The sequence below is a fragment of the Procambarus clarkii genome, chromosome 49 (assembly GCF_040958095.1).
Source record: "Procambarus clarkii isolate CNS0578487 chromosome 49, FALCON_Pclarkii_2.0, whole genome shotgun sequence".
Lineage (NCBI taxonomy): Eukaryota > Metazoa > Arthropoda > Malacostraca > Decapoda > Cambaridae > Procambarus > Procambarus clarkii.
The window spans coordinates 16822306-16844308 of NC_091198.1; the positions used below are offsets into that span (position 1 = coordinate 16822306).

Below are 22003 nucleotides of genomic sequence, written 5' to 3' on the forward strand. Positions count from 1 at the left end.
TTGTTGGCGATTATTTGTATTTTTAGTACGTGGGTGAAGCATTTATAGCGTTGTGGTTCGAATAAAATTCGGCAGTGAAGCACTTGTTCCGGAAGTGTTCGAACGTTATCAGTTGTGAGTCGTGTGTAAACCGTTTTTCATTCATAAACGGGATTTGGCGGGTGCATGGAATCACCTTTGAATCTTTATTTGGAGGACGGGCTGTTGTATTTGTAGTACGTGGGTGAAGCATTTACCGACCAGCCCTCGACTCGAGTCCATTACATCCAGCGGTCGACCCCACAGACGCATTCATAAATGTTTACATGCTGTTCATTCAAAACGGGACTTTCCTCAACTATAAATTAATATTATAATATATTAGCATATTGTGCATATATAGACATAGGTTAGATTAGGTGTTTAGGTTCTGTTGGCGATTATTTTGTATTTGTAGTACGTGGGTGAAGCATTTACAGCGTTGTGGTTCGAACAAAATTCGTCAGTGAGGCACTTGTTCCGGAAGTGTTCGAACGAAATCAGTTGTTAGTCGTGTGTAAACCGTTTTTCATTCATAAACAGGGTGATTGAAATGCACAATATGCTATTATATATTAGTAATTTATATTAGAGAAAATTCCTGTTTTGAATGAACAGCATGTTAAATTTTGTTAATGCGTCTGTGGGATCGACCGCTGGATGGTATAGACTTAAGTCGAGGATAGGTTGTAGACTAAGCTCTTCGAAATCCTTGAGCTGTCACCTGAGCATGAACCTCACAGCCTAATGCCCAGATTTATAACAGTTTGTGTCATTATACATGTACCTAAGGATACAACGCGGTTCAAGTGAAGATAAAACATTACAAAGCAAGTGTGTACATCAGTTCAAATTTGCATTGCAATAAATATAATTATAGTTGAAACGGCATTTACTGAAATGTATATAATATTAAATTACCCAAAAACATAGCCCCAGCACAAATTAACAATAAAACATACAAATATGTTCAATAATTAAAAATAATAAATTTTTTTAAGAAATTAAAGATTGTATTCGAACATGCAGCCATTCATGACTACTGTATTTTCTGATACGTATACTGTAATTTATTTATCTGGTCAGAGCAGAATAGGCTTCTGGGGGACAGTGTAATCGTGAAATACGAAATTACACTGCACGTGACGTCTGGCAGCCGTCACACTCCTGAGTCACAGTCGACTGACTGAGAGAGTTTTAGAACCATGTCATATTAAAAGTTTCTGGTCACCTTTAGTACATGTAGTGATGTCACTAATATTAAAAGTTTCTGACCTCCTTTAGTACATGTAGTGATGTCACTAATATTAAAAGTTTCTGATCACCTTTAGTACATGTGGTGATGTCACTAATATTAAAAGTTTCTGGTCACCTTTGGTACATGTAGTGATGTTCCCTTCCCTTCCGTGGTGGTACATCTTTTACTTTTTGCGCCACATTAATTGCTTTTGAGGTCTGGCTGTGTCACTTAAGCTCTCGGAGAGGTGCTATATTATATATATATATATATATATGTCGTACCTAGTAGCCAGAACGCACTTCTCAGCCTACTATGCAAGGCCCGATTTGCCTAATAAGCCAAGTTTTCATGAAATAATTGTTTTTCGACTACCTAACCTACCTAACCTAACCTAACCTAACTTTTTCGGCTACCTAACCCAACCTAACCTATAAAGATAGGTTAGGTTAGGTTAGGTAGGGTTGGTTAGGTTTGGTCATATATCTACGTTAATTTTAACTCCAATAAAAAGAAATTGACCTCAAACATAATGAAATGGGTAGCTTTATCATTTCATAAGAAAAAAATTAGAGAAAATATATTAATTCAGGAAAACTTGGCTTATTAGGCAAATCGGGCCTTGCATAATAGGCTGAGAAGTGCGTTCTGGCTACTAGGTACGACATATATATATATATATGTCGTACCTAGTACGACATATATATATATATATGTCGTACCTAGTAGCCAGAACTCACTTTTCAGCCTACTATTCAAGGCCCGATTTGCCTAATAAGCCAAGTTTTCCTGAATTAATATATTTACTATAATTTTTTTCTTATGAAATGATAAAGCAACCCTTTTCTCTATGTATGAGGTCAATTTTTTTTTATTGGAGTTAAAATTAACGTAGATATATGACCGAACCTAACCAACCCTACCTAACCTAACCTAACCTATATTTATAGGTAAGGTTAGGTTAGGTAGCCAAAAAAAGCTAGGTTAGGTTAGGTTAGGTAGGTTAGGTAGACGAAAAAACATTAATTCATGAAAACTTGGCTTATTAGGCAAATCGGGCCTTGAATAGTAGGCAGAGAAGTGCGTTCTGGCTATTAGGTACGACATATGTCTATATATATATATATATATATATATATATATATATATATATATATATATATATATATATATATATATATATATATGTCGTACCTAGTAGCCAGAACGCACTTCTCGGCCTACTATGCAAGGCCCGATTTGCCTAATAAGCCAAGTTTTCATGAATTAATTGTTTTTCGAGTACCTAACCTACCTAACCTAACCTAACCTAACTTTTTCGGCTACCTAACCTAACCTAACCTATTAAAGATGGGTTAGGTTAGGTTAGGTAGGGTTGGTTAGGTTCGGTCATATATCTACGTTAATTTTAACTCCAATAAAAAGAAATTGACCTCATACATAATGAAATGGGTAGCTTTATCATTTCAACAGAAAAAAATTTGAGAAAATATATTAATTCTGGAAAACTTGGCTTATTAGGCAAATCGGGCCTTGCATAGTAGGCCGAGAAGTGCGTTCTGGCTACTAGGTACGACATATATATATATATATATATATATATATATATATATATATGTCGTACCTAGTAGCCAGAACGCACTTTTTGGCCTACTATGCAAGGCCCAATTTGCCTAATAAGCCAAGTTTTCCTGAATTAATATATTTTCTCTATTTTTTTTCTTATGAAATGATAAAGCTACCCATTTCATTATGTATGAGGTCAATTTCTTTTTATTGGAGTTAAAATTAACGTAGATATATGACCGAACCTAACCAACCCTACCTAACCTAACCTAACCTATCTTTATAGGTTAGGTTAGGTTAGGTAGCCGAAAATGTTAGGTTAGGTTAGGTTAGGTAGGTTAGGTAGTCGAAAAATTAATAATTCATGAAAACTTGGCTTATTAGGCAAATTTGGCCTTGCATAGTAGGCTGAGAAGTGCGTTCTGGCTACTAGGTACGACATATATATATATATATATATATATATATATATATATATATATATATATATGTCGTACCTAGTAGCCAGAACTCACTTCTCAGCCTACTATTCAAGGCCCGATTTGCCTAATAAGCCAAGTTTTCCTAAATTAATATATTTACTATAATTTTTTTCTTATGAAATGATAAAGCAACCCTTTTCTCTATGTATGAGGTCAATTTTTTTTTATTGGAGTTAAAATTAACGTAGATATATGACCGAACCTAACCAACCCTACCTAACCTAACCTAACCTATATTTATAGGTAAGGTTAGGTTAGGTAGCCAAAAAAAGCTAGGTTAGGTTAGGTTAGGTAGGTTAGGTAGACGAAAAAACATTAATTCATGAAAACTTGGCTTATTAGGCAAATCGGGCCTTGCATAGTAGGCTGAGAAGTGAGTTCTGGCTACTAGGTACGACATATATATATATATATATATATATATATATATATATATATATGTCGTACCTAATAGCCAGAACGCACTTCTCAGCCTACTATTCAAGGCCCGATTTGCCTAATAAGCCAAGTTTTCATGAATTAATGTTTTTTCGTCTACCTAACATACCTAACCTAACCTAACCTAGCTTTTTTTGGCTACCTAACCTAACCATACCTATAAATATAGGTTAGGTTAGGTCAGGTAGGGTTGGTTAGGTTCGGTCATATATCTACGTTAATTTTAACTCCAATAAAAAAAAATTGACCTCATACATAGAGAAAAGGGTTGCTTTATCATTTCATAAGAAAAAAATTATAGTAAATATATTAATTCAGGAAAACTTGGCTTATTAGGCAAATCGGGCCTTGAATAGTAGGCTGAGAAGTGAGTTCTGGCTACTAGGTACGACATATATATATATATATATATATATATATATATCGTACCTAGTAGCCAGAACGCACTTCTCAGCCTACTATGCAAGGCCCGATTTGCCTAATAAGCCAAGTTTTCATGAATTAATTGTTTTTCGACTACCTAACCTACCTAACCTAACCTAACCTAACTTTTTCGGCTACCAAACCTAACCTAACCTATAAAGATAGCTTAGGTTAGGTTAGGTAGGGTTGGTTAGGTTCGGTCATATATCTACGTTAATTTTAACTCCAATAATTTTTTTTTTGCCTCATACGTAATGAAATGGGTAGTTTAATCATTTCATAAGAAAAAAATTAGAGAAAATATATTAATTCAAGAAAACTTGGCTTATTAGGCAAATCGGGCCTTGCATAGTAGGCCGAAAAGTGCGTTCTGGCTACAAGGTACGACATATATATATATATATATATATATATATATATATATATATATATATATATATATATATGTCGTACCTAGTAGCCAGAACTCACTTCTCAGCCTACTATTCAAGGCCCGATTTGCCTAATAAGCCAAGTTTTCCTGAATTAATATATTTACTATAATTTTTTTCTTATGAAATGATAAAGCAACCCTTTTCTCTATGTATGAGGTCAATTTTTTTTTATTGGAGTTAAAATTAACGTAGATATATGACCGAACCTAACCAACCCTACCTAACCTAACCTAACCTATATTTGTAGGTAAGGTTAGGTTAGGTAGCCAAAAAAAGCTAGGTTAGGTTAGGTTAGGTAGGTTAGGTAGACGAAAAAACAATAATTCATGAAAACTTGGCTTATTAGGCAAATCGGGCCTTGAATAGTAGGCTGAGAAGTGCGTTCTGGCTATTAGGTACGACATATATATATATATATATATATATATATATATATATATATATGTCGTACCTAGTAGCCAGAACGCACTTCTCAGCCTACTATGCAAGGCCCGATTTGCCTAACAAGCCAAGTTTTCCTGAATTAATATATTTTCTCTAATTTTTTTCTTATGAAATGATAAAGCTACCCATTTCATTATGTATGAGGTCAATTTCTTTTTATTGGAGTTAAAATTAACGTAGATATATGACCGAACCTAACCAACCCTACCTAACCTAACCTAACCTATCTTTATAGGTTAGGTTAGGTTAGGTAGCCGAAAATGTTAGGTTAGGTTAGGTTAGGTAGGTTAGGTAGTCGAAAAATTAATAATTCATGAAAACTTGGCTTATTAGGCAAATTTGGCCTTTCATAGTAGGCTGAGAAGTGCGTTCTGGCTACTAGGTACGACATATATATATATATATATATATATATATATATATATATATATATATATATATATATATATATATATATATATATATATATATATATAAAATACCCAAGCATCAACTTAACATAGGAGTATCCGTGCATAATATGTTTATAATATACACTGTCAAAAATTGCATAGCAATTATATAGTAAAGAATATCAAATTAAACGATGTCGGGTGTTCGTGAACCGATGCTTCGTCGAGTGTTCATGAACCAATGCCTCGTCGAGTGTTCATGAACCGATGCCTAGTAGAGTGTTCATGAACCAATGCCTCGTCGAGTGTTCATGAACCGATGCCTCGTAGAGTGTTCATGAACCGATGCCTCGTCGAGTGTTCATGAACCGATGCCTCGTCGAGTGTTCATGAACCGATGCCTCGTCGAGTGTTCATGAACCGATGCCTCGTAGAGTGTTCATGAACCGATGCCTCGTAGAGTGTTCATGAACCGATGCCTCGTAGAGTGTTCATGAACCGATGCCTCGTTAAGTGTTCATGAACCAATGCCTCGTCGAGTGTTCATGAACCAATGCCTCGTCGAGTGTTCATGAACCGATGCCTCGTCGAGTGTTCATGAACCGATGCCTCGTAGAGTGTTCATGAACCGATGCCTCGTAGAGTGTTCATGAACCGATGCCTCGTAGAGTGTTCATGAACCGATGCCTCGTTAAGTATTCATGAACCAATGCCTCGTCGAGTGTTCATGAACCGATGCCTCGTAGAGTGTTCGTGAACCGATGCCTCGTAGAGTGTTCATGAACCGATGCCTCGTAGAGTGTTCATGAACCGATGCCTCATCAAGTGTTCATGAACCGATGCCTCGTAGAGGGTTCATTAAGTCACTTTCGCGAGCCGTTGCTATTTTCTTGTACAATCAGATTTTGGCCTTGGGTAAAGTATACGTCAAAATGCGACGTGCTATAACGAGAACAGGTTGTTCACGGACTGATGTCTCATTGAGTGAACAGTTTAGTATGATTCGATGCTCTTCACTACCATTTTTCCGTTAAACTGTGTTTGAGTATCTGCTTCGTCCACGCCAGGGGGTAGGTCGCTAGGCATGGCATCACACAGCAGCTTCGACATCTGTAAGACAGAGTAACGCACCAGTTAGACAAATATAAAACAGCAGCAAGCCAAAAGTAATGAGCTAATAATGCTACAAATAATTCATATGGTCGCTACATGTACTGTTTCATTAGAGTATGGGTTGGATATGCCGCTGGCTTCCTCCAACTGTCGAGATTACTATAGATGCTGGTTCTAATGCAAATTTAGGCTTTTAGTCTCATTAAGTAAGTGGTTTCAACCTGCTCACAATGATTCTTGAAACATGAAGAGCAAAAAATAATTATCATAATGCTATCTCTCCTCTTACAAATTACTTCTGAATTTAGCCGTTTCCCCGTATGGCCGAAAATGGACGTAATTTGGAAATGAAAAATATTTGAAAATAAATTTTGGATTTTTGTTTTTCCAAAACAGCAAGTTAAGGGTTCTCTGGTAAGTTAGGATGCCAAGAGGTTCTCCTAAGGTTTCAAAATGTCATGAAAATCGTTAATTGAAACTTTCCTCTCCTAACCTAACCGAGCAAGCCGGAAAACTCAAACAGAAAACGGGACAGTACGTCATTTTCGTGAGCCGATTTCATTTCAAATTACATCCATTTTTGGCCATAGCGCGCATAGGAGCGAAAAGCGATGCAATTTTAAGAGGACGGGTTGCAACCAGATGGTATCAAGACACAATGCGTTGTAAAACTATAACACGTAAGGCATATATAGCGCGACTTACTTTAATATTCCTTTCCAAATACTTTAAAAACTCGAAGTCGTGGTCATCATCGCCGAAAGGATTGAGTAGCGCCTCTGCGACCTTGAGCCAGCCCAGGTAGAAGAAGAGCTGGAGGAGGGCGAAGAGCGGCACGTAGTAGTCGACCTGTTGGTTATCGTAGCCCTTGGTGGGGTCCAGGAACTGCTCCCCCAGCAGGGAGAACGCGAAGTATATGTACACCGCTATTGTCACCACCTGTAAGAACAAAAATCAACGCTCGTAATTAGCCTATGTGGAGACCAAGCCACAATCGACTTGAGAATGGTTCAGGACGAACCGAAACGTCGTCGTCCCTCCACTTTCTAGTGTGTTTGAAATTGAAATTGAAATTGAAATAAGTTTATTGAGGTAAAATACACACAAAGGAATGAGGTAGCTCAAGCTATTCTCACCCCGTTCAGTTCATCGTGTAAATACATACATATAAACACATCACAAACAGTAAACATATTACCAAACATTCTGAGAGATAAACATCTACATTTCCACCTTACACAAGTAGTATGGTACCAGACGTACACAAATACTTTTATCACCTAGGTGTACTTTCTATACAAGCCGAATACCTAGTGTGTGGTCTGGTCAACATAGCCTATGTGGATGCCTACGCAAAACCGAATCACGTGGTTTTGTGGTTATTCACCTAACAGGCAGTGATTTGCATTACAACCAAATATGTATTTTCAAATTGGTTCTTCCCTAGCAATGGTATTATATTTAGAAACATGAATTACTGGTTTAGGCTAGGTTTGGTTAGGTTTTTGTCATATTTTTTAGCTAGTTTTTAGCCAGCTAGCTAGCTTTGTAAGCTGGGTAACTACATTTTTATCGGATGATCTAGTTTACTACCCTACATTTCCTACAATACATATCTGGATACCTCAGACGTGTCTGTAACAGTGATCCAACAAAAATATTGTACAGGTATTGTACAATGTACAATGTATATATAGTATTGATTAAATATGGGCACCACCTGGTTATATAAGAATTGCTACTGATTTGTCTTTTGAGTCTCACCTGGGTATAGACAAGAGGAATGTTATTGCCATAATATCCCAGCAGGCTCCCGCACTTGAGCCTAATACTGAGGATTTCGTCTACAATAATTTGGAGGCCAATGTCGGAAGCGATGAGTCCCTCGTGTCGGGCTCGCTGTAGAGTCTTACACGCCCACATTATGGGCACCCAGGCCTTGTGCTGGTCCGTCTGCTCGTCCAGCTTGCTTAGTATATGTAACTCATTCTCTGTGATGTAGCCTGTAATAGAAAAAAAGGGTGTTTTTGTAGAAGCTTCATGCAAGTCAGCGTTCAGTCCCCGACCGTCCATAAGTGGTTGGGCACCATTCCTTTCCCCCCCCCCCCGTCCCATCCCAAATCCTTATCCTGATCCCTTCCCAGTGCTATATAGTCTAATGGCTTGGCGCTTTCCCCTGACAATTCCTTTTCCTTTGTAGAAGCCAAAATTGTAATATACTTGCATTAACTTTCAGTATAAACTTTCTGTTAATTAATTATTAACGTTCTGTTAGTTAATGTTTATAAAACATTAACTTTCAGTATTATTTGAACTACATATATGGGAAATATCCAAGGGGTCAAGTTGTACAAAATTGTATTATCATAAATTGAAAAGTATTAGACCATATTGCACCATGTAACCTTGCAAAGTAATGTGGTAGATTAACAACAGCTTAATTTGACAGAGCATATCCTAGCTTGGTTGGTAATAAAGAAGATATATGTGTGAGGGAGAAATTAATGAACATCCTGAACATTGATATTTTCTTTCATATTTTCCTTTTGAAGGTCCTTCAGTGGCACTTAATTAATTAAGAGAATGACTTGTTTAGATATTAATTTTGTCATCGCTTCTTCTTTCATTGCCTTGACTAGAGGAATTATAAATAAGTCTCATAGTAGGATCATTTAAAATGCTATTGATATAAAACATAAGACAAGTAAAAACAGGAAACTCCAGATCTATAGGGTCATGAGATGCACCTCATGTAATTAAGCTTTTATTATTTGTCTTTGGAGAACTAATTATTAGATAAGAAAAGAGAGAGACTGCGGCTGCCCATTATCATCTTTGAGACCATGTGCCAGAACTGGTTAATTGTAATCCGTCAAATAATAAATTACAATTCAAGGTTAACCAAACCACACACTAGAAAGTGAAGGGACGACGACGTTTCGGTCCGTCCTGGACCATTTATCAAGTCGATCGACTTGAGAATGGTCCAGGACGGACCGAAACGTCGTCGTCTCTTCACTTTCTAGTGTGTGGTTTGGTCAACACTTTTCAGCCACGTTACTGTGACTCCTCATCTGCTTATAATTCAAGCGTTACATTTTGGAATAAATACCTTCACGCTTGAGATCGTGAACGGTGTTCAGCTTATCCTTGACGACGGGGGAGATGGTGGCGAAGGTGATGGCGATGCTCAGGTTGACATAGCGGAGGACAGTGACTCTCGTTGTTCTCGCTCCTCTGTTCTGCAACACCACCTTATATTTTAGTGTGATACTACGCTTGCCAGCGGAGACTAATGCACTAGGGTCAGATTCACGAAGCAGTTACGCAAGCACTTACGAACGTGTACATCTTTCCTCAATCTTTGGCGGCTTTGGTTGCATTTATTAAACAGTTTACAAGCATGAAAACTTCCCAATCGACTGTTGTTATTGCTTTAAATAGCCTCCTGGTGCTTCGGAGCTCATTAACTGTTTAATAATTGTAAACAAAGCTGCAAAAGATTGATAAAAGATGTACAGGTTCGTAAGTGCTTGCGTATCTGTTTCGTGAATCTGGTCCCTAGACACCAAGGATACGTCCTGGTGGGAATAATGTTGGCAACCAAAAATACACGACTCAGTGGGACTCGTTATTAGCGGGATCTTTGACTTAACCAATAATAATAATAAGAACATTTTATTTAAAAATGTTAAAAACATATTTAGGTAGGCCTACAGCGGTACACTGACGTGGAATGTATTTTTTGTAAATCACTTGAAACTTCCTACACTTCTGGCAGTTTCATAGCGATAATTATCTATATGCAGAAAATATTCACTTTATATAATAAATCTTAGGCTAATATTTAAAATAAATGGATATCTTATATATTATTCATTATTTTCTTGGTTGTTTTAAACTTGGTTAAACAGGAAAATACAAGTATAACATTACTATGAAATAAATATCTCTGATATTCCCAGTCAGACTAAATCTGTGCAAACACTCCATGCAAATAAAAGGACCCAATATATGGAGGTCAGTCCTAAAGAACTTACAAAATTGTCCAACCTATTCTTATTCAAAAGTAGAAACAAACAGTACCTAATATCAAATTCATAGTATCCCATCTTGTGTTACAAACTTACAGTATCTTGTGCTACCCATTCAAGTTAATTACCAAAGAAATGCATCTTTATCAGTATAATCTATTTTATCAATTTACAGTGTAGTTATTATCTAGAATTCAAATTCTGTTACAATGTACCTATTAATATATTTATTCGTAAGCTTAAGGATCTTCCCGAAATGCTCTACGTGTTATTGGCTTTGCAAGAATGTATCACTCAATCAACAATGTACTTCCACAATCCTCTGTAACTTGTTGTATATTAAAAAATAAATGACAGCATTAAGATGAGACTTGTCTCAGTTCAGTGCCCAGCTGAGAAAAACCCTTGCATCCCAAAGGCCCAAAAACCAGGCAATCCCATGGTTGGTCAAGATGGCATTACACTATACCCCTAGAAGAGGGGCAAACAGCTGATGTGGGATTACACATGTGTACCCACCCTCGCTGGCACCTGTATATAGTCTTAGGGCATGATGAGGCTAGGCCCCATGGACTAGCCTAATAATTATCCTCAGACGAACACAAATCATCTTTTATAGATAAATATATGAAGAGGCAAAGTCCCAGTTTACTCTGCATGGTATTATTACCATTATTATTAGCATGAGTATAGTATATTAGCATGACGAGGGGTAGGGTGTGTATTAGTGTGAGGGGGGTGGCTAGGGTGTGTAATACAGGGTAACTCAGGATGAACAACCCATCGGGTTTTCTTCCAATTGGGGGGTGTTATACATGCTGCTATATACATCCACTCACAGGATGAGTGGCACCGCCCAAGAAACTCGCCCCACGGGACAAATTTAAAAAAAAACCTGGTAGGAAGCAGCTGCAGTACTGACCATGCCAGGGACATAAGTGTTGGCGAGGATGGCGGTGGTGTCCGGCCAGGGCATGCTGCGGTAAATGTCCCACCAGCGGCTGACCACCAGCGCCACGTAGAAGCCTAGCACGAAGGACACCGGGATCACGTTGCGGTACCGGGTGAAGTGCAGGACAACCTTCTCAAACATTCTGAAATTAATACATTTTATGAGAGGAAGAGGATTTACAGTTCCAAGCAACAGCCTGGTGGACCAAACTCTCACAAGTCAAGCTTGGCCTCGGGCCGAGTTTGGGGAGTAGAAGAACTCCCAGAACCCCATCAACCAGGTATATGTTGGTCTGCGGGCCGCTCCAAGCAACAGCCTAGTAGACCAAACTCTCACAAGTCAAGCCTGGCCTCGGGCCGGGCTTGGGGAGTAGAAGAACTCCCAGAACCCCATCAACCAGGTATCAACCAGTTAAATACACACATACGTCATTCCATCACATTTTAAGCCCATTTGCTCATGAAATATTTGGTTTACTGATAGGCTTTTGTATATTGAAGGCTTTTGTATATTGAATACGTTATCACAGTCATCACCTAAAGGATAAAAACCTCATATTAATATACAGCACAGTGCCACTTAAGCACACCAACCCATACTCCTGTTTAGGTAGTACTTTTTGTTACTATATGTGCACCATAGTACAAACATTGACGTACTAAGGAATTAGAGAGTAGAATTTTGTACTATTCACTTTATAGCCCGAATAAAAATGACGCTAAAAAACTAACTTAAATATTCTTAGGCCTAGTATAACACACGTATGTACCTCGGATAGCGTGTATTAGGCCTAGAAAGTTTAGGTTAGGTTAGTTTGTCTTTGCAACATAAATATAAAATCTTTTCCAATCCAAATTCAAAATGTCAGATTTCTACTTTCTAATTGCGTTGAACGTCGGTATATGTACTATGGTTCTCAGCGTTACTATAAGTACTACCAAAACAGGAGGATGAGCTGAGCAAACTCTGATATACCAGCAGGACATATATAAAAATATACCATATATATATACCATGGAGTTAAATATAATGTTTCGAATGGGTTTGGGCCGCCAAATGAGGTCAGAAATATAAGTCAAATAGACCAATCTCAGTAGACATAACATGTTCCTGTAACACTGTGTCAACGAAGGCTCAAGATTGATTCATTGTTATATCTGGACAAAGGACGTAGACATTGTTTGTATTACCATATACAAATAAAAGTCACATGCATCAAATATGTCCGGAACTTGAAAAAATCCCTGCTATTGAAAAAAATTGATATTAATGGTAGCAAGAACGGTGTCCTCGGCAGATGCGAAGTACATATATTTCAACATATAAATAATGTAATAGTACAAACCCTAATTGTTGCCTCGTCATATATGACCTAAATATATACTTTTCAATATATCTAAAAGTTATCAGCACAACTAGGTAACAAATTCCTCCACAACAATAATGGAACTCCGTTGTTCCAAAAAAATGGTTCCAAAAGAAAATGGTTGGCACAGAGTACTAACTGTGCCAGCAACCCGTCCTCTTACATCGCTTTTCCCTCGTGTGCGCACTCAGGCTAAATATTAAAGTAATTTAAAACGAAATCGGCTCACGAAAGTGACGTACTGTCCCGTTTTCTGTTTGGGGTCCTCTGGCTTAGGCTGTCAGGTTAGGAGAGGAAACTTTCAATTAACGGTTTTCATGACGTTTTCCTGCCCTCCTAACCTACCAGAAGGCCCTTAACCTGCCCTTTTGGAAACAAAACATTATTTTCAATTATTTTTATTTTCAAATTACGGTTTTTTTTTTTTTTGGCCATAGCGCATACGAGCGAAAAGCGACGTAATTTGTAAGAGGACGGGTTGTTGCCACACCACATAGCACTGTATTATTATTGACCAGCGTCGGCACTGATTATCCTGGGAATGCCACAGTTAATTGTCATTATTATTACTATTCACTGTTCGTGCGTGAGTCATAAAATGTCTTTGGCAGCCCCACTCACTCGAGAATTACACCAATTGTTATAATCGGCCACCCGTCACTGGCGTAACTTATACATTTGGACATAAACCTTGGTGTCCTAGCCAGCTCCTTGGCTTGATCATCGCCCTGGTGCTGACAATTATGACAAGAGATGCTCCGTATTCAATTGAGAACACTCCAGTATCTTCAAAACCGACAATAATTAACCTTGCTCTTGCTAGAGCCATAGCAGACTGAATGATATCCTTCAGTAGGGGGACAATGCGCCTGCTTGGACACAAACTCCCAACTTGGGCGATATTTGACCGCTGAGAATATAAGACGAAGCACATGCGGCCTCATGTTTCTTCAGCTACTTTTGTCTCAGACGCCATCCGCCATTTTCCTAGTGTTTTCAAATTTCGGTTGCCTACCGTTAGCAGCACCATGACGTCATCCGTCACTTAACTCCCTGATTGGGGAAGGCTTGTCGCCTCTTCTTCTCATTAACTGTACACATGTTCACGTAATGACATCAAACATTCAGTTTCCTGTCAGTGGCTGTTATTTTTATGGAATATCAAGTTGCAAAATGCGTCCATTACAGCTCTATGAAAATAAATTGACACATTTCAACGCATTGAAATGAAAACAAATATATTAAACCTGGTCATAAGACGTTCAAAACTAAACAATATACGATTTTTTCTTACAAAAATCACGTTTATATCAGCACATTAGCTATGAAGACTTATGTGTTCATTATGTGACCGAGGGAGACTCAAGAATTCCTTCTCTAGCTGAGAATACTATTATTATAGAAATTTGTAATCTGACTAAGGAGGATGGAAGTAACTTGTAGGAGGCAGGGAAAGTATTATCTAATGGATTGTCTGAAGCAGCATATAAATAAGTAGTACTATACCTGAATGTATTTTTTCTAAGAACTATATTAGAGAACAGCAAAAATTTCATTGCTACTGCTTGTAAGTATTAAAAAAATAGACGTACAATGTACAAGAAGCTGAACCACAATAGGGTTATGGTAATCTATCTACAATAGACAGTGACCACCAGCCAGAGGTAGATCACGGTAACTATGATCTACAGTAGACAAGGGCCACCAGCTAACGATAGATAATGGTAACTGTGATCCACAATTCTCAAGGGACCACCAGACAGTCAGTGACTTACTTGCGTTCCTTATCAGGAAGAGCGAAGCGGTAGATGAAGGAGATGGTGAAGTAGAAGAGGAGGTAGATAAGTATATCTTGCCACACCGTCTTGTATACGCTCCCTCGCCACCTGAAGATACAAGATCATCATCAGCCTTCTCTATCTCCCCTCAAGATGAATATTAAATATATATAGGGTACCTGGCTGTACTAAAGTCTCTCTCCCCTTTCCTTTCCCTCTCCATCTTTCTCCCAAGATTCCGCTCTACATACTTCTTACCCCCTCTCCATCTCAGAAAATGTAATACTGTATCCCAAATTCATTTGCGTTCATCGTTTTCGATTAAACCTGAAAGTGCGGGTAAACGGCGGGAGTCACGCTTTAAAACTGCTCGGGAACACAACTTTTGATTTTATTTCAAACCATAAAATCGCAGGGGGGGGGTCGCTATAGTTGCTGATAATTATTAAACGGTAGCATTTGGGCAGAGTCCGACCGGTCTAAGCCAACGTCGAGCCAACGCTACACTTAGATATTGAGCCCATTGGGGTGTAATGACCCGCTTACCTTGCAAGGAGCTTGAAGGAGCCACAGCCACCCTGACTTGCGACCGCATCAGTGTACTGGACGGTCATCACTGCGGCCGCCTGTGGTGGCGGTCAAGAACTGTGCTGGAGAACACCTCACAACGGCTCACAACGGCTGCAGTAGCTCATAACGGCTGTGTGTGGTAAAGGAGTAACATTATTACTACTGCAGCTACTCCAAGATAGTCATTCAATTCATCATAAACCTATTATAATAATTTTATTATATATTATTAGTTATATTTATAGTTATATTATACCAGGCGAAAACCCTATTATTTCAAGCTCCGATAACAGAGAACTTTGTGCTGTTCTAAGGCTTATTCACGAAGGTAAATTAGGTTAGGTAGTTCCATTTCCTGTTGCCCAACCACTTGGGCTGGACGGCAGAGCGACGGTCTCGCTTCATGCAGGTGGGCGTTCAATCCCCGACCGTCCATAAGTTTTTAGGAACCATTCCTTACCCTCGTACCATCCTGAATCCTTATCCTGACCCCTTCCCAGTGCTATATAGTCGTAATGTCTTGGCGCTTTCTCCTGAGTCCCTTCCATTTCCCGTTTCATACATATAACTGAGACTACATAACCTACTATATAGTTTAAACAGTGACGCCCTGCCTCGACTCACTTTAGTTACAAAATTTACAGTACAATCGCGTACAAAAACCATTTCGTTCAAGTTTGCACCGTGGTAATAGGACAACGGGTTTACGGTTTAGTTTAAGGGTTTAGGTTCTATTGGTAATTATTTATATTTGTAGTACGTAGGTGAAGCATTTACCAACCCGTCCTCGACTCGAGTCCATTCCATCCAGCGGTCGACCCCTCAGACGCGTTCATAAATTTTTACATGTTGTTCATTCAAAACGAGAATTTTCTCAAATATAAATGAATATTATAATATATTAGCATATTGTGTATATATAGGCATAGGTTAGATTAGGTGCTTAGGTTCTGTTGGCGATTATTTGTATTTGTAGTACGTGGGTGAAGCATTTACAACGTTGTGGTTCGAACAAAATTCGTCAGTGAAGCACTTGTTCCGGAAGTGTTCGGACGTCAACAGTTGTGAGTCGTGTGTAAACCGTTTGTCATTCATAAACAACTGGGGGTTTGGCGGGTGGATGGAATGGACTTTGGGACTTGATGGACGTTGGGTTTGTTTACTGATTCTTATCCAGGTGAGTTATAGTGAACCGGTGGGTGTCTGGTACCTCTATGACGCCCCGGTAGTGACCATGACCACATGTGGTCATGTGGCATCACCACATGACCAACATGTGACCACATGGCGACACATGTGTTAGCCATGTCGATATATTGACCAATTGGTCATGAGGTGATGACCAGATAATACAAGATTCATAAGAGGTGTTCGATTAATGTATTCATAGTGAGGAGAAGGAATGTGAATTATACCTACATAACACATTGACTGGTCAATACTGCGTGACAAATGTCCTGTGACTAATGACCTGTGACCACTGACGTGTGATCAATGACCCGTGACCCCAAGTCTTGAAGCTCTCAAGAAAACTGTGAACTTGTGATCCAGTGTCTTTAAGTATCCAGGAAATGGCGGAGGAGGCCTGGCTTAGTGAAAGGAAGTCTTGTGCTATGTCCCCAGAGTCTGAGAGTGAGTCTGAGAGTGAGTCTGAGAGTCTGATGGACCAGACGATTCCAGGCCTGTTCAGGTAGTAATGACGAAAAGAAAGAAAACGGGAAAATATGCGCATACAGTTAAGTGACAGGTATAAACAACCAAAGAATACAGTGATAACAACAGACAGGACCCGGGTTTCAAAGTCCTATACACTCAACAGGACAATCTCACAGGAAGGATGCCACAGGACCACACAAGGCAAGGGATTAATGACAGGAAGTGGCTGTAATTTCCCCCCAACTGACAAAAGAGTCAGTTGAGCACCTAACGTCTGATGGATTTAAGAATATTGTTCTGGTTACTCATAAACAAGAAATAATTTACACACATGGTATAGGTTTTTAAGTATCCAACATACGTGGAACTTCTTGAGGCTATCTTGAGATGATTTCGGGGCTTTAGTGTCCCCGTGGCCCGGTCCTCTACCAGGCCTTCACCCCCAGGAAGCAGCCCGTGACAGCTGACTAACTCCCAGGTACGTATTTTACTGCTAGGTACAGGGGCATAGGGTGAAAGAAACTCTGCCCATTGTTTCTTGCCGGCGCCTGGGATCGAACCCCGGTCCCCAGGATTACGGGTCCTGAGTGCTGTTCACTCAGCCACCAGGCGCACTTTCATGTGTGTAAAAGGCTTTTGCTTCTCAGTAAATTTGCAGAAAATGGTGAACTTAGGAGATTGAAAACTCTTCATGGGAAAAATAAGGTGTTTTGGAGCGTTAAGAATTGAAGAATAGAGCGGCGAATGTACATTATTATCATATTATTCTTATAGAGAATATTGCCTTTATTCTTAGAGAGAATATTGCCTTTATTCTTGGATATGAGGACAATGAGCTGGGATATGAGGACAATGAGCTGGGATATGAGGACAATGAGCTGGGATATGAGGACTAGGAGCTGGGATATGAGGACAGTGAGCTGGGATATGAGGACAATGAGCTGGGATATGAGGACTAGGAGCTGGGATATGAGGACTAGGAGCTGGGATATGAGGACAGTGAGCTGGGATATGAGGACAGTGAGCTAGGATATGAGGACAATGAGCTGGGATATGAGGACAATGAGCTGGGATATGAGGACTAGGAGCTGGGATATGAGGACAGTGAGCTGGGATATGAGGACAATGAGCTGGGATATGAGGACTAGGAGCTGGGATATGAGGACTAGGAGCTGGGATATGAGGACAGTGAGCTGGGATATGAGGACAATAAGCTGGGATATGAGGACAATAAACTGGGATATGAGGACCATGAGCTGGGATACGAGGACAAAGACCTGGGGATATGAGGACAATGATCTAGGATATGAGAACAACTCATTGGAATATGAGGACGGGACGAAGGGGCAGTGCCGCCATCCCTTCACACTACGGGGATCGAACTCCGACCCTCAAGAAACGAGTCCGTGGCTCTACCACCAACCACAAGATCACTACACCATAATCCACGAGTTGACCTCCACGGTCAATAATCAGTTATTGACCAGTTTACTTCCTCTCTGCCCTTAGCCAAAATATTTTATAAAAGTTACTATTAGGGAGTTTTTGATTACATAAAAGCAAAACATATAATGTCAGGAGATCAATACCAAACCTGCTAAGGCAGGAATATACAAACTGCAGTAGTGGACTTCCGTGTATATATATGTATGTATGTATATATATATATATATATATATATATATATATATATATATATATATATATATATATATATATATATATATCGATTCCAGATTGCTCTACCAGCTTTCCTTTCCTCCTCCCAAGCATCGCACGACCTCGTAAGAGATATCCTACCTGAACCCCTGAGAGATTCTGCAGGAATACATGATCCTGCTTCCACTGAATGTTCAAATCAGTGGGATGCTCTTGCAGCCCCAGCATCCATTATAGAGCCAACAAACATAAATACTCCAGGTGGGACCACCCACTAGTGGAAAAAGTAGCTGATGCCATGCTCAGCGCCGCAACATCAGACAAGGAGAAAGCCCGCCTCAGAGCAGTGCGTGCCCCCCATGCAGGAGACTTCCTCCTGGCAGTACCCATGTCAGCAATGGTCACGCGCCTAGACCCAGAATCCCTTCGTGTAGCAGTGGCCCACCTCCGCCTTGGTGCCCCATTTCACACTGAATACAAGTGTATTTGCAACAGGGTGGAAGCAGACCAATACGGACTGCATGGGTTGCGTTACGGAAAATCCAAGGGCTGGCATGCAAGACACAACGAAGTCAATGACAGCATCAAGAGGAGCCTTGTCTCGGCTCAGTGCCCAACAGAGAGAGAACCTCGCATCCTAGGGGGCCAAAACCCGGATGACCCAGCACTTCGCCCAGATGGCATTACAATATACTCCTGGAAGGAGGGCAGACAGCTGGTGTGAGACTACACATGTGTATCCACCCTGGCTGACACCTATGTACACCTCAGAGCTGATTAAGCAGGCGGGGCGGCCAACCACAGAGAAATAGCAAAATCAATCAAGTGCAGGCGACTGGAAGGTTAATACACCTTTGTTCCCATAGCGTCTGAGACACATGGCTCATGGGGTAAGCGTACATTGGAATTCCTCAAAGAATTGGGTTCCAGGCTCATTGACGTCACCAAAGACCCAAGGGCTGCCAGTTTCCTTTTCAGCGTCTCAGTGTGGCGATCCAGAGGGGAAACGCCTGCTGCGTCCTCGGTTCCTCTCCGGAAGCGCAGGAGCTCCAGGAGATCCATAACCTTTAAATCCTATTGTATTAAACAATATATATCTTGTAACCTTTAAATATCTAATAAAGCAGAGCAAAAGACAAAAGAAAGGTTGTGGTAGGAGAAAAGATAATTTTTTTTAACTGTTTTTCACGTGAGTTTTCATGTGAGGGAAATCTCCGAAACCTCTTTATCGATTCCTTTGAAATGTTGACACAATGTTGCATTCAAATACGTATGTGTTTTTATGTACCTACTATATACATGCCACATCTGTGACAGGTAAAAACATTTTTTTGGGGAAAAACAATGTCATCTGTTGCACGTAAAAGCAACACACGCTATACTAAATATGTTACGATTACATTTCAATGTTTCCGATTGCATTGATAATTGAATTTCCATAGATTTCGATTTATTTTCATTTTGATTTAAGTATTTTGTGTGTCATTGCGTTGGAATTGAGCTGTGTTGTTTACCATACCGTTCATTTCATGACTATAGTTTTTTTTTTATTTTTTCATTGTTTTTCATTTCTTTTTTAACTGTTCTTATTTTTCAGTGATGGGAACATCAGATCATTTGGGAACGCATGGGACGAGGGAGTGGGGAATGGTGGGGAGGACGAGGGGATTGGGAGGGGGACTGGTAGGGAGGACGGGGGGGGGGGGGTGGGAGTGCGGAGGAGGGTTGCTATGGTTCAGCAACGTCCCCGCGTTGCTGAACCACGTTGTTGTTTTAGATTCAGCTACTGGGAACCAAATGTTCCAAGTAGCACGGGCTATGGTGAGCCCGTAGTGGACTTACCCGGCACAGGAGCGGGGCTCTAACCGATGATTAATTTACAGCTTTGAGTGACCTACTTCCGCCTCGGCTGTGACCTCCGGGCAGCAATTACAGACATACACAGCATAAATACACAATCTGGCCGGCAACATTAGTTATTCCTCCCCAACAAAGTTCATTCCCTGGCAACACGGCTTCAAACTTTCATAAACAAATTATTTTCTCCGCGTGTTTTTAGCGACACTGTTGCCATCCCTTGAGCCCCTGTAGGTGCAGGTGTGCTGTGTGTGCTGCCTCCCACCTGTCAGCACCCAGGTTGCTGCACATCACCACCACCCTGTGTATGTATGTGTGTATATATGTATGTATGTATGTACTCACCTAATTGTGCTTGCGGGGGTTGAGCTTTGTCTCTTTGGTCCCGCCTCTCAACTGTCAATCAACTGGTGTACAGGTTCCTGAGCCTACTGGGCTCTATCATATCTACACTTGAAACTGTGTATGGAGTCAGCCTCCACCACATCACTTCCTATGTGTGTGTGTATGTATGTGTATAAAGTATATGTGGAAGCTGATCAGAATTACATTTCACCTCTGTAAATGCACATTTAATGACACTATGTAAAGGACATATCAAACGCTTTATGTAGCATACATAAATCTATGTATCTTTGTAAATCTGTGTATCTATGTATTTACGTATGTAGCTTAGCCTAGCATTTTAAAAGCACTACAATCACCTTTTGTGGTTGTTCAATAAATCCCTCAACTATACGTTTAACATATCTCTCACCCTATCCATGGAGGACAGAAGAAAATGTATATATGCTGATTAGCATTGTAAATGTCTGGCCACGTCTGTAGTAGAAAATAATAATAATAATAATTAAAAAAAACACCTATGTCCTCACCACCTACACGACACAAAGGTGGCCCTCACTAGTAACCTAGGTTTTGTTGTGACTACCAAAGCCGTTGTCAATTTAGCAACGGTGCCCGCGTGTATTGGTACATGATACATGAATCACTACCTGATACGTGTATATGATACGTGTATCACTCCATGATGGGAGAAGTTTCCTATATGGACGGGGTACTGGGTGTCTACACGTCGACCAGTACCACTACACGTCGATCAGTACCACTACACGTCGACCAGTACCACTACACGTCGACCAGTACCACTACACGTCGACCAGTACCACTACACGTCGACTAGTACCACTACACGTCGACCAGTACCACTACACGTCGACCAGTACCACTACACGTCGACCAGTACCACTACACGTCGACTAGTACCACTACACGTCGACCAGTACCACTACACGTCGACCAGTACCACTACACGTCGACCAGTACCACTACACGTCGACCAGTACCACTACACGTCGACCAGTACCACTACACGTCGACCAGTACCACTACACGTCGACCAGTACCACTACACGTCGACCAGTACCACTACACGTCGACCAGTACCACTACACGTCGACCAGTACCACTACACCACGACCAGTACCACCACACCACGACCAGTACCACTACACCACGACCAGTACCACTACACCACGACCAGTACCACTACACCACGACCAGTACCACTACACCACGACCAGT

General features: G+C 40.2%; 1 protein-coding gene across 1 annotated transcript; it reads right to left on the reverse strand.

Annotated features, from left to right (window-relative positions):
• Positions 1-6365: 6365 nt before the first annotated feature.
• On the reverse strand, positions 6366-15346 carry LOC123763426 (bestrophin-3-like). Its single transcript, XM_069302866.1, has 7 exons — positions 15224-15346; positions 14675-14785; positions 11504-11675; positions 9660-9789; positions 8312-8550; positions 7253-7486; positions 6366-6544 (listed from the first exon to the last, which is right to left on the reverse strand). Exons 1-7 carry the CDS (start codon positions 15289-15291, stop codon positions 6428-6430), a joined length of 1071 nt encoding a protein of 356 aa, XP_069158967.1. The 5' UTR covers positions 15292-15346; the 3' UTR covers positions 6366-6427.
• Between the last annotated feature and the right edge of the window lie 6657 nt (positions 15347-22003).